This window comes from Salarias fasciatus, chromosome 12 (genome assembly GCF_902148845.1).
Source record: "Salarias fasciatus chromosome 12, fSalaFa1.1, whole genome shotgun sequence".
In the NCBI taxonomy this organism is placed as follows: domain Eukaryota; kingdom Metazoa; phylum Chordata; class Actinopteri; order Blenniiformes; family Blenniidae; genus Salarias; species Salarias fasciatus.
This window is the reverse complement of record NC_043756.1, coordinates 5222881-5236907: the sequence shown is the minus strand read 5'-3', so window position 1 is coordinate 5236907 and position 14027 is coordinate 5222881. Positions and strand designations below refer to the sequence as shown.

The 14027-nt window shown below is 41.6% G+C and overlaps 1 protein-coding gene across 1 annotated transcript in view; it reads right to left on the bottom strand.

Annotated features, from left to right (window-relative positions):
• Window positions 1-3421: 3421 nt before the first annotated feature.
• Window positions 3422-14027, bottom strand: part of galnt9 (polypeptide N-acetylgalactosaminyltransferase 9) — a 97551-nt gene continuing 86945 nt past the window's right edge. The window contains 2 exon segments of the mRNA XM_030104331.1: window positions 3422-4438; window positions 5071-5238. Coding sequence (XP_029960191.1) covers window positions 4292-4438; window positions 5071-5238 — 315 coding nt within the window. The 3' untranslated portion in view covers window positions 3422-4291.

Below are 14027 nucleotides of genomic sequence, written 5' to 3'. Positions count from 1 at the left end.
CTGACTGAATAATGAAGTCACCTATCCCTCTTGGCTGCAGCCCAGCTAGAAAAAAAAAAAAAAAGTATTGTCAGCATGACAATGAGAAAGCAGGAGGGTTCCCGGCTCGGGAGACAGATGCGATGTCCTTGTCTATCCAACACTCTCCAACCCCCATCGCTGCTCCCAGTCCCCGCATGCAGCCCGCTGTCACAAACACCTCACCCGGAGCCTCCCGTCCTCCACCGGACCGTCACTCATTGTCACCCTGTCATTCAGTACGGGGGAAAATGAAACCTTTAATGCGGGCTAACCTTCTATTTCACCTGCGGCAGCCAACTCAGGAGCTATTGTCTGATGCTCAAGCATGCAGCACCGATCCGCACGCAGCCACGCGGGCTGTGCTGACGACTGTAACGCGATACGAGCGGATTTCAGTGACAGACACTGAGACTCGGGCCCAAATGTTAGTTCCCAAACCCCACGCTGAAACCTTCAATTCAGATTTATTTATATCGAACCAGTTCCAACGTCTGATGAACCCAGCAATTCCGCATGAGCAAGCGTTGGTGGCAGTGGAAAAGAAAAAATGAAATTAAGCTCCGCTGAGCCACATGCCAAACATGTAATGTCAGGAGAATCTGAAGTGTATTTTACGAATTACACAAAAAAGTCATTTTTACAATTTGATTTGTAACAAAGAGCTGAGTTTTGGATGAGTGAGGACAATGATTCAGCCTCTGGTATATTAAAGGTCCTAAATCCAAGTGAATTTCAACACATATTTCCAAAATCATTCCTCTTTATGAGAACATTTGCCCAGGCACACGTTGGTAGAAAAAAAAAAAAAAAAAAGTAAATACATTCAGGATACATGAACACTGTGGCTCTCAGTTTCTCCTGTTTTCTCCACAGTTCCCTGGAGCTCGACCTAAATCAACTGGGCTAGTGAGCTTCTTTGGCACGAAGCTGGAGCCCGCTGAATCCATTTACTCTCTCAGGTGTGGTAACATTACTTTGCAGGTGTTAAACCGGGGCGAACTGTTTTGCTAGAATAATGGTTTCTTGGTTCAGGCTCTGCCCTGACATACGGGCTGTGAGACACTGCGCTGGCAGTGTGTTTGTAAACCTTGTCGGAGACCAGAATAAGATATTACCTTGGGAGGGCTGGAGCGGTCTTCCTTTAGAGGACACACCGATGATGCATTGCTTATATGAAATGATTAGGGGCAAAGAAGCATGACGTGGTGGCAAGTGCAGGCAATCTCTCAGGGTAAACCAGCTGGAAACCAAATTAAAATGGGCCTTTGGCACATGCAGGTTGGACAGCGCGGCTCACCCCATGAAAAGTGACTTTTCACTTTCCACGGCTGCCTGAAATGTCCAGTGCATCTGGGCTGGATAACGCCGAATGAATAGATTTGACACACGGGAGAGCTTCCTGTGAAAGCAACAAATGTGTTGACTTCAGGGGGAATATTTGGCCTTTTATAGCTTTGATATTGCTGTCCTTGTGTATGATACAAAGAAAATACTGCTTTTTATTGCCATACTGCTATGACATATTGGAAAGTCTATTCCAATATTGCTTCTTTGGCCCACATGAAAAATGAATTTCAACTATTTGCAGCCAGTAGACATTTTCCTGTACTTTGGAGGGACCCAACATATGAAAGTCAGACATAACTGGTCCAATAAAAAGCCACTGCATTTAGGATTTCCAGCGTCCAGCTATTGTGAGACGTTTTATTGATTTCTGGACTCTCCATTTGTTTCATCAGTTCACTTGCAAAGTATACACAACTTACAAATATTGCTGAGTATGTTTTTCAGCCGCAGTACTTTTATTGTTACAGTGGTTCTTAGTTTTCATCACTTCAAGGTAATCAAACAAACCTCTGATAAACCGGTTAGAAGCTGGGAAGTGGTGTAAATTTAAGGTACATTGCCTTTAAAATGAAACAAATGCATCAGATTTTCGGGACTGAACCTGAAAATGACAGCAATGTGTTTCACTGGAAGCTCTGCGCGTGAACAGTGTGCTGATTCGGCTGATTGATCCTTCTTTTGAACTAAGTTTTAAAATGTGTCAGGCAAAATTAAAAGGCTTGCAGCTCATGTTCCTGGAAAATGTTTGACATTTACAGGCACATCTCTATGAATTACAATATCACTAAACTTTATCTCATGAATCAATTCAGAAAGGGAAATGCCTGAAATACATCCCTCTGTGTGCTAAATCTATAGGAAGCATCAAGTTTTCTTTTTGAATTGAATTTTGTATGCGTTAGAGAGCTATTTGTGCTGTACTGCATTCTGCTGAAATGTATTTTATTTGTCCAAATATGTGTGTCTGTTCGTAAAATTGCTTAACTACATGAAATTACAGTCACAGTTGTAAGAAGATTGAGTCAGTGAAATAAACGTTTTCCCCCTCTCATGTGTCGCAATGTCCCCAAAATCACAGAAATGCAGTGAAGCTGCTGTAGTGCCAAACAGAAGGCCGTGTGCCAAAACTGACCTACAAGACACTCCAATCTGGTTCATCAAAACCCCAATCAAATTGTAAAAATTTCAAAGAAATTGTAATTTTTTTCTTCTTCTTGAGAGTAGCAGGCACAATGCAACACTGAGCCCCAAGCCAAAATATCAATGATGTTGCTCGAAAACCAGGATTAGCCTGAAAACCATGCTGTCAAGGTGATTTTGTAAAAACATGCACAATGCAACAGTTGTCAGAAAAGGTTTCTGGATTTGCACCAGAACGTTTTTAATAAAATTGACTTTTTGTTGAGATTGCGTTTGTTTTCATTTGCGGTTGTTTCTTTGTGGAAAGCGCACAGCTGCATAATTTTTTAAAAATGTATTATTGCAGAAGAGTAGAACTAAGTAATAAAAATAATCCATTCAAAAAATAAAATTCAGAAATTTTAAGTCCCAGCAGTGATAAAATTTATGAATTTGCTCAAATTGTATATTTACAATCATGATTAGCACCTGTTATCATATTAGAATATATTCTCTGTCAATAGCTTAAATTAATGCATGAAAGGCTTCTGAAAAGAGGTGTGCACTGCGCAAACCCCTCACGCTTTAGGCTGCACTTAAAAAAAAAAAACTACGCAAGAAGAGAAGTTTCTCTCTGAGCATATTCAGCTTTGTGTGCTTTGTGAAGCTGTGCCATGCGGTGGGCGGGCGGGTTGGAACAATTACAGTGTACTCGGCCAGAAACCTGATGGAGGCTCGAGGTGGCGGCGAGAGAAGGCACAACAAAAGAGAAGCAATGTTAGCGCTCTTGTTCGCAACTGGCCTTACAATAGTACAAAAGAAAACGTGTGTGTGTTTTATGTAACACTCAGGCGGCTACAATGTGGGAACAAATGTTGGCTTCAAACTCGCTGAGCTGATAAACACGTCTCTAGAAAAACACAGAGGCAGCACATCATAAAAATGGTTTTATTATCCTAATTGTTATCAGAGGACGGATATCAATTTTCCACTTTTTACAATATATTACTCATCATTAGACTGTTTTATACATTGTTTTATATATTAATAACTTTCAAATAATTTTGTACATGCTTTTGGGACTGACATTCCCTGGTCAGATGAAGCAAAAAATAAAAAAGGAAAAGGGAAAAAAGGCACATGATTGCTCCCGGTCACGGTGAGCAATGCCGTCCAAACAAAGAACTGCAGTGGTCTGTGTGAGTGCAGGTGAAACGCCTCCCCGTCTCGTGCCCATCCGGCCCCCTTTGAAGCCGATGAACATGTCCTTCCTGGGCTGCACATTATCTCCAAAGCAATTTTCCAAACCGCAACCTAAAATAATCACTGTAATGTGGCAATTGATGGCAATTATATCTTTTGATTTGCTCAGATGCGCTCAGAATAAAAAAAAAAAAAAAAAAAAAAAGAGAAAAGAACAAAACACACAAGCTCGCCCACATTCTGTCTCATCTCCAAAGGTCCGGTGGCTTTACAGTAGAAACAAAATGATTACTGAGAAGTCGGGCCACCTTCGGGGGGCCGCGCTCTGGTTACTTGTTCTATACATGAAGCTGAGCGGCGTCAGAGATGTGGGCCACTTCAAACGGTGCAGCTCGCTGTAAGGTCTGCTGTGAACACACGACTGCATCGTTTTCTGCTTTAAGACTCAGCGTTGGAAGGCTCGGCGGCCCGAGGGGGAGCTCAGCGCGCCGTGTGAAATACCCCACGCCAGCAGCACCTCCTCTTTGAACCGTCCACAGTTTGAGATCCAACCGCGATCTGAAGCGCAGCCCAAAGTGTCTCGGAGGCGGTTCCTCTGGCTTCAGTGCCTCGGATGCTTAATCCAGTTTCGTATCATCCACTTCTGACCTGAGCATCTCTGCACCACCAGGCGAAGGCCAAAGTTGGCGTCTTTGGACATTTCTACCTCTAAGCATCGGCCCGTGTCCCTGCTGATGATCGGGCCATTCTGTAATGAAACCACACAGACATGGGAGTGAAAGACATTCAGTGAGAGAAGATGTGCTTCTGAGGGGAACATTTTGCTTTGAATGAAGGACGTTAACCACTAGAGACACAGTGATGGTTTATTATTTATAACATGAGCAAGAAGCACAATTTTTTTTTTCTCAAACAAGCAATTTAAATCTTTGAAACCTTGAAACAAAACCTTGCAGCCTACGTATTTGACCTGATTCACTTAAGCTTCATCAGAAAATGAAGGCACATCTATCTGCTATCCTAAAAACAACTAGGTTTCCATCTCGTTTTTTCATGAGTTTTTTTTAAGCTGTAAACATTTTTTAATCTGGCCTCGTTTGACTCTTACTTTTCCATGCCTTTTAGTTCGTCTCAGTCTAATTGTTTTGTCCTAATTTCTAATTGTAAATAATCTGTGAAGAGCTTTGAATTGTTCTAACCTGCATGAAAGGCGCTCTAATTACGTTTGGTTGATTAAATGATTGATTGATATCGTGACCACACACTCGAATCAAGCGCTTCTGACGGTCAGTTTTCTGACTTTCTGCCTCAGTTGTCGAGGTTTGTGTGAAAGGCAGTGAAAAAAGATGAAGCTCAGAGTGGAAGTCCCTCTTTTGGTACCTGCGTGAAGTCCCAAAGCCTCTGGGAAATCCTGGAGACCACGTCACATTTCTTCAGACTGGGCGTGCGTCCTCTGCCATCGTCAATGAGGCATTTTGTGTCAGGCAGGAAGGTGGTCGACCCCAGGGGTCCGAGCTGGAGGAGCCCCTCTGTGGAGTAGCGGGCGAGCTGCAACACAGAGGTAAATGATGTGTTACACTGCGGGGGCTCCGGCACTCACAGCTCCCAGAAACACCGACTCCAGGTTTTAGAGGACGTTCGTGACAAACACCGGGTCTGAGCTGTGCTTCAGTGAGGAAATCTGACTGAAGTGATGCTGTTAGAGTTCTGCTTCAACAAAGAGTGCAGACCCGACAGAGGGAGGCTAGATGGTTTGAGAGGTTTGAAGCTTGATTGGCTGAATGTGTAGCACTCAGACAGGCTCCTGTCTTCATTACTGCCTCGCTTACAGAGACGCCCAACGTTCTGAGCTACAGTCCAGAACACATATTGAAACCTCAGCGAAGTGCAGCACAGGGAGAACGTGGTAACTCAAAAAAACTGTGAGGGGATGTCCTCACTTTGAGGCAAGAAGAGCAGCCCACTACACCAATGTGGCCAGACTACCATCGTCTGCATCGTGTATTTAGTATTGCATGTTTTAATGTCAAGATTCTACATCAAAATACTTTTCAAGAAACATACAACATGATTATTTCAAATCTAAAGAAAGTATCTAATGTAATATTTTCAGTGAATGTATTTTTATGAGTATACCGTTAGGCTTATGGCCTTGTATTTATAAAACCCTCCTTCCTTTAGAAAACACATCCTCTCTGAGACACGTTTAATCAAGGTGAGACTTCAATTCATGAGATTCTGTATAATTTTGATGAATTAAAAAATAGATTTAATAGTTTAATTGGATTTAAAAAATAAGGTCCTACAGATTTAAGCTGTTTTTTTCCCGTTATTGATTGAGTTATGTATAGATCACTTCAGTTTCCTTTGGTTCATGCAGGACTGAGTTGTTTTGCCTCGCATAAATTGTGGATACTTGATCATGTTTTTGTTTGGTGGGGATGTGTTTGGATCGTCAAGGTTTCTCTCTGAGCGTAACATGATTCCATTTTTGTTTTCAGGTTGTTTCATTTTGTGTTGATTGCTGTAAAACACATGAGAACCAGCCTGCGTCAGCTCATCCAGGCTCTTATGAATTTACTCTTTCTACTGGTTCGATTAAAACTGTGTCAGCTTGTTATGCTCACTGTGGAGAAACTATAGTTGAGTTTAATATCATAAGTAGCAGAATGTTTTGGGGTTTTTTTTTTCCAGAACGTACAGGTTGAATATGTGAAATATCTTTTCGATTGTGAACCTTTGACATTTCCACATCCTGTCATTTCAGACTCTCCTTTACAACAGATCGTCTGCTCTGGGGAGGATTTCGCTGATCCATGCAGTCTCAGACCATCTGGTATTTGTTACAAATCTACACTGCAATAATTTCCTCGGGGTTCTCACATCTGCACCGTCTGTAGTTTATGGAGCTCTTACAGTCAAGGCTGCGTCAGCTGCTGGCCTCCACTGCTTTCTGAAATTCAACTTTGCAAAAATATGTTGTCAAAGACATTTTGCATTTATTTTGCAAATTAAAACCTAAAGTCAAATGCAATTAAGTGAAAAAAAAATAAATCAGATTTTTCTTGACAATTTATTCAAAGCTTCTTAAATTTAAAGACACAACAGTGTCCTTACTCTGCGTTGCAGTCTTGAGAGCACGAAGCTCATTAATGCCACTATTTTTCCCCCAACTAAAACTTGATCCCTGACTGTTTAATCCGGCACATGAAAGGCTACGGAGATACGTATCTGTTTCGTAAGGACACAGCAGAGATAACATTTATTATTTATGGGAACTTTCCTCTCTGAAAAATGAGATGCCAAAGATAAGGGAGGTCTTTGGTATTAAAGCAGCTTTGACTGTCCTGAATCTCACACACACACACACACACACACACACACACACACACACACACACACACGCAGCTTCATAATTAAGCACAGGGTAAGAACCGAAATGGCGTGACAACATTAAGATATTTGGACTGGAGGCAAAAGCTAACATCTTTTATATCTTTTATTTTATGCTATAATTTAATTTTAGGTTTTGCTTAGTTATTTTGCACAAGGAGAATTGTGCGTGTGTGTGTTTGCGGGGCATGCAACGGTTTGAAAACTTCTCTGACTTTGTCTCCATGTAGTTGGAGGAAAAAAGGTACTTTTCTGAAAACAACATTGTTTTCAGCGTTTCATTTTCCAAATGTTGCTGCAACGTGAAACTTTTCTGAAACGTAAACGCTGAAACAATTCATTTTTACTGGAAGAGTGTTGAGTGAATGGAGCCTCGAACATGGGTAATGCTTTGTATGAGCGGGAAAGATAGCGAATAAAGATGCAGCAGTGGATTCACCCAAAAAAATTAATTAGAACACAACCATAAAGCACTTTTTTAATATGGAGCTGCAATCAATAGGCTTTTCCAGTCCAAAAGTATTAAAAATGTATGAGACGCAGCATTAGAAGCGATAAACCTTGAAACTAACACTTAAACCTCCGTGTTTGGGTTGGCTTAATGCTTCATTTGAGAAAGAAGGTATATTTATTTGTGGGATTTTAAAGATAAATGTGAATTAAATTCAGGCTTTCTTCATTTTCAACCTATTGTACTGTTTCAGTCTCCTTGCTGAGAATCACTCTTGAGACGCCTTTCAATGCTTTCTTATTCTTGTCGTGTATTTACTTGGTCTCCCTTGTTTTGTCCGGTTATCTCCATGTTAATCATCTGTGAAGCCTCTTTGAATTGTTCTAACCTGCATGAAAGGCGCCGTAATTAGGTCTGGTTAATTGGATGATTGATTGATATTGTGGCCACAGAATTAGAGTTTTCATTCCGTCCCTTTCGGCCCAAAATCTCATCAGCGAACAACTGATCCGAGGGTTTTTGTGGACGGTGGATGGAGAGACTGAGCCCACGCTGTGTGGTCTGTGTGGGCGTTTCTGAAGAAAGAACGCAAATCCTGCCACTTAAGAGCCACTCAGAAGAAAGAAAACAACAAAGGCGCAGTATTTTACGTGACTTGAGGTCCTGCTGCACTGCTCACAATTTAAGCAGATATAATTGATGGGTTTAGGAGTGACAGTTTTTTCATACTTTTCAGGTGTGAGACACATTTTTCACAAGCTAACGGCGTAAAGGTCATTACTGCAGGCAATTTTATTAAGAATTATTCATGGTATTTTGGAATTGTTGTGAGAATTTCAGGGTGATAATGCTCTAAGCAGATTTAACCAAGGTGTAAACTATGGCTGGGCACAAGACAAACCCCCCATAATCCACACTAATGCCTGTTTACCGCTCAGTCTGGCAGCCTCTAATACACTAATACATTCAAAATGAGACCATAGCAAATAATTAAGGCAAGGAAATGACTCTTCCAAGTCAATTAACCTGTGCCTCGTGCAGCCACGTTTGTCGCTCCATTGCCTCCTTCCTGTTCTCGGAGCTTTTCTGCCGCTTTTTGAAGGTCAATCTAATCACGACGTTCCCAATCTACTGCGAGCGCCACTGTGATGAAGCGAATATGAGTCGGAGGGCTTGTACATTGTGTTAGGTTGTAATCTTTGCATTTTTTGTGCCTCCTGTGCCTTTCTCCATCAGGAAGTTATGCCTCAGATTACGGAGAGCGTCTCTCAGAGGGGCTCGAGCTGGGGCCTCGGCTCTGCCTGTGCATGTGACTACAGTACAGCGTGGGAGAATGCTGCTTAGATTTGAGGACCAGGTTTACTGTGCCTTGTTGTACCTGCACCGAGAATAGTTGTGTGTGAAGTCTGGGGTCACAGGGTTTCCTGTGTGCTGTCGGTATGTTCTCACGGTCCAAAAAATGTGTTCACGTTTGACTGTTGGTTTCAAAATTTCCCCTGACTGGGGCACACTGCTGCCTTGTATTCAATGAAGTTGCATAGAAAATGGATTAGTGGAGCTTTTGATGTTGTTCTAGAATTGATAATCTACATATTATCGGTAGACGCACAGCTCCTGTGTGCTTTTGGAGAAGCTCCCCCTTCAGTTCTTTACCCCGCTGCAGCCATCTGAGAGCAGCAGGAAAGCTATCGACGAATGAGTAGTCTCCGGTCATCGAGGCGTCGCTCTCAAGAGCATCACTATCACACACGGCTGTCCATCTTGTTTTCTTTGGTCAAACCACATGTACACCACTATGGGTGCACAAAATCCCAATATACCTTTGCACACGCCAGACATTAAATCTCCCTCCTGGTCAGGTTGCTGTGTTCTCTGGGAATTTCTCCCTCATTGAGAAAAAAAGTTAATTCGTTAAGTCTCTCTATGTGTGTTGTGTTACTCTATGATGGCTGTAATCTTCCACTGGTGCAGTGTGTTTGTTTGTGATTCCCTCAATGTTGTTGACTTCCTGTCAGTGTTGTGTCCTCCTTTTCTCTCCTCTCCTGTGAGTCGTAACACTCCGCTGCCGTGGGTCTCTCCTTGATTGCTGTCACCTGCGTCTCGTCAGGCTTCCTGCTCCCTTCAGTGTATTTAAGCCTCAAACTGTCACTTCATCTGTTTAACTCCTCCTGTTTAGTTCCCTAGTTATCTTTATTTTACATCTCTGCTTTCATGATTCCTGTGTAGTTACCTACTTCAGTGTTTCCCACCTGTTTTTTACAGATGGTTCCAGTTTCTTGTTTAATTAAATTTGGGATCTAGATTTAGTTGGGTTTTGAATGAATGAGTTGTGCTACAGTCCAGACTGGCTTTTCTGTAGAGTTTACCCTTCAGGTACTGCAGTTCCATGTCCAAAATTGTAGGTTTGAAGCAGTTTGGTATCGCTTAAATTGTCTTTGTGTTTGTCTGGCGCTCTGTGATGGACTAGAGACTTGTTTAGGGTTAATCTAATGGAAATATTTCCCTCTATCCATCATCCATATTTACTGGTCATTTAATCATTTATCAGTAGTTTTTCATCTGACTATTGCAGGTTTGAACTGCACAGTAATTTAGAGAGTTCAGTATTTGCTAATTAGGGGTGTTAGCTGGGCCAAAAACAAGACCTCTAGTCCCTGTCTTCACCAGCAGTCGGATGGAATTGGCTCCAGCAGAATGAAAGCTGGATGAATGAATGAACTTATAGATCATTCAGATGAAAACATGACTTAATGGACAACCGCTGTATTATTATTTGATTTGTTCTTTGCTCAGGGTTCTAATAAAGATTAATAGCCATTATAGCTGAACGGAGCGAAGGCTCCGCTCACATCTAATCAAGAGAGACGTGAATTATTTGCCTTAACCGGCTACAGCTCGGAGTGCGGATGTGTGAGCAGAGCGGCAGTGCAGCCTTTGCAGCTCACGTCCCACACTTTCACTGCAATGTGCCATTGAACAGAGGTGAGACATTATCTGTGATTTAGACCTCCACAGGGAGCACCGGCAGAAAGGGAGGGAGAGTCTGTATTCAGAGCCACAGCAAAGATGTATTCTGCTCTATTATGTATTTCTTTTATGAAATAAAAGGAGCATTGGTTTGTAAAAACGAAATGCAAAATCACAATGTCCTGTAAAATTGAATTGGATCCACTCTCAGTAATGTCGGTCATCACTGTAATTTGATGATACAACACAAAATTCATCTCCATTTGTATATTTCCCCTGGGCATCAGGATTAGAGGAGTCGGTGGAGCTTTACATCACCGGACCTCACGGCTCTCTCTGGAGAGGAGGTCGGTGGGCCGCCGGCCTCCGTGTATTGCTCCTTCAAATCACAGATAATAAACATGTCACTGGCAAGCAAACTAAGCAGTTTGGAAATATGAGGCAAAAAAAAAAAAAAAACAACCAAAAAAAAAAAAAGATGCATTACTAGTATTGGTATGCTTTGTCTGGGTCCACCTTTTATTCGCTGTGCCAAAGAAAAATAAGCACAGAAGCAGGACAGCAGCCTCCCACCCACAGAGGCATTTGTTCTGGAATCTATTCAAGTAAAGGTTGCACACGTGCTTGTGTTTTTTTTATTTTTTCCAGCTGCATCCTGCTTTATACGCTTCTAATTACATGCACCGTCACCTGGGACTGCCCCAGTTTTCCAGCGTTTGCTTCACATGCGAACCAGCTTCAAAATGATGCATGTGACACCGTGCGTTTTAGTCCCGTTTAATAAAAAAAAACCCATGAGCCTTCAATTCTGTACTTTCTCACCTTTAAAGGAATGAAACGAAATGTGCCAGTTAGCTCTGTTCCGGAAAATAAACTTATGAATTTTAGCTCTACATTATAAGTTTAAAAAAAACAAAACAAAAACACTGCTATCTGTCCACGCTGCTGGAAGCTGCAGTGAAAGTCTGAACCAGTTAAATGAGTTTGATATGATCTTTTCGTTCTCAGCTCTCTCTTTTTTAGTTGTTGCTTTAATTAAACCAGCGGCATGGAAATAAATGAGGAAGGAGAAGAAAGCCCGATTGATTTTTGATAACTAAAATAGTATAAACAAAATCCCACCGTCACAGTTTGTGCAATATCATGTAAAGACTGTGAGAGAGAGGTTATTGTTTTCACAATGTTTTTTGAGAGGGAAGTTTAATTTGATCAGAAGAGTTTTTAGTGGCTTCCATTCATCAATAACCTTCACTGAATAGCAAAGCAGTTACTGTGGGCAGGAGGTGTTTGCTGAAATATTACTGGGGTGTTCGTGTCAATTATTGTTTGTGTTCATCTTCATTTTTACTTATTTTCTGCAAATGAATTACCACTTTTCTTTCATCCAAACTGATCAGTGTGATTATTCACTACGCATACAAGCAAACGAGTTAAGAATAAGAACAGAAATCATGCATGATTATTTTAATTATATCCTTTATGTAAACTAAGATACAATATTTTACACATACTCAAATTGTATATCATACACCTTAAAGTCATTTAGTCCTTATAGCCAAGAATATGTGCCAACATTTCAAACACAAAAGGGTCTTTTTCAATATAAAGCTTTTTGAAATATGGTAGGAATAAAAATGTAATAACAGTTGTAATTGTATATGTTCACATAATTACTATCTACTTCCTTATAATTAATTCAGCTACTTTCGTTTCTCTGAAATGCTTTTTTTTCCATTTGTTTTATGCTTCTTTAACTCCTTTGAGGAAATTACTGCTCTGCGTTTGACCCTTCCTATTCACAGTTAACCTTATCAACTCGCAGTGAGCTGATGGAGGTCAAGTGCCTTGCTTGCAGTGGTGACGTGTGGGCAGTGGGGTTCGAACCACTTCACTTCTCTAACTTTTAGTCCCCAGTGAGATTTTGGGCCCACAGGAAGAACATGCAGCCTGGACTCAGACTGGAACTGTTCTGCAGTGAGGCAAGGATGCAAACCAAGACAACGCCATGCAGGTGGAGCTTCTGCATTTCACTTTGAAAGCAAATGTATCACGTTATCGAGTACGTTGACAGATATGTATAGATTTACACGGTTTTCAGCACAACTGCTTACTTTCCATCTGTGTGCATTTCCATCTCAGGATTTAATTGAACACTGAGTTCCATGTGAATGTCCCAATCCTTTCATGTGACTGCTGCACATGCATTTTTTTTTTTTTTTTAACTTATGTAAAAGTATTTTTCTCTTCAGATCTTTGCATATCGCCCATCTCGGGCATCTGTTCGACTTGTAACTTCACTTTGCAGTGCGGATAACTCTGAACATCCAGCCGACTCATGAAGAACTATGCTCAGCGACAAAAAGAACGAGGAGTCCTGCGACAGATGGCAAAGCCCCACAGAGATGTGATCTCAACGTCGTGGAGTCCGTCTGCGAGGAGGGAAATGAAACGGCCTCAATGCGCACGACAACTGCGGCAAGTTTTCCCGGATTCCTGGAAGAAAAACACGCCTGCCAAGCTTGCAAAGCCGTGTGCAGGAACACCTGAGAGACGTAGTGCTGGTGCAAAACCAGAGTGGTCACACCAAATCAGTGTTTTGAAACCCTGCCCCGCATGTTTTTATGTTTCCCTGATTTAAATGTCTGGGTTGTTATCAGGCGTCTGCAGAGCTTTATGATGGCTCGCCTTTAAATCAGGTGTGTTGAAGCAGGAAAACATGTAAAATAAATGCAAGGCATTGGCTTCCTGAGATTGGGTTTGAAACTACTCTGCAGTAAATATTGATCAGCTTAAGATGGAAACCTTCGTAACAGAAACTGGAAGATGTCTACATCGTTTTGTCTCGGTATCATTAAAAAGTAAAGTAGACAAGACCCAACACAGAAGTGTAAATACAAGTGAGAACTTAAGCTTGTTAAATTTAAGTATAAGGGAAAATTACAGAGAATGTTGGAAACAGGTCGCTCACGGTCTGCATAAGGCGAGTTAAAATCTTTGATGAGGATGCAACCAAGGAAATTTCTGATGATTTTTAATAGTACACCAGATCTCATCCCTTTAATGAGCCTAACCTTTTTTCTAATAGTTTTAGTGTCAGTGATTTTTGTGAGAAATTGTCTGTTTTTTATGAACATGACCCCGGGGCAGAACAGCATCCAAATGAATGCGGACAAAGTCGAGAGCCTTTTCAGGAGTTTGAAGGTCAGGAGAAGCTCCGCTGCAGATGGTGTCACAGGATGAAAAGCTGGCGAATATTTTTTGTTGTATCTTTAATCTTGTCTCTTCACCTCCACATTGTCCCTCATCTTTGGAAACACTCCTTGCACCTTTGCCAAAGAACAAAGCTCCAACGTCTCTTAATGACGACAGTCCTTCGGGCCTCACCTTTCTCGCCATGAAGTCATTTGAAAACTGCTCCGAGAAATCAGACTCCCTCCTCCCAGAGTTCAGAGAGGTGTAGATGATGCAGAGGGCACCATTTTCATCCTCATCCATAGATGTGTGTATTGTATGAATAATGTTTTCC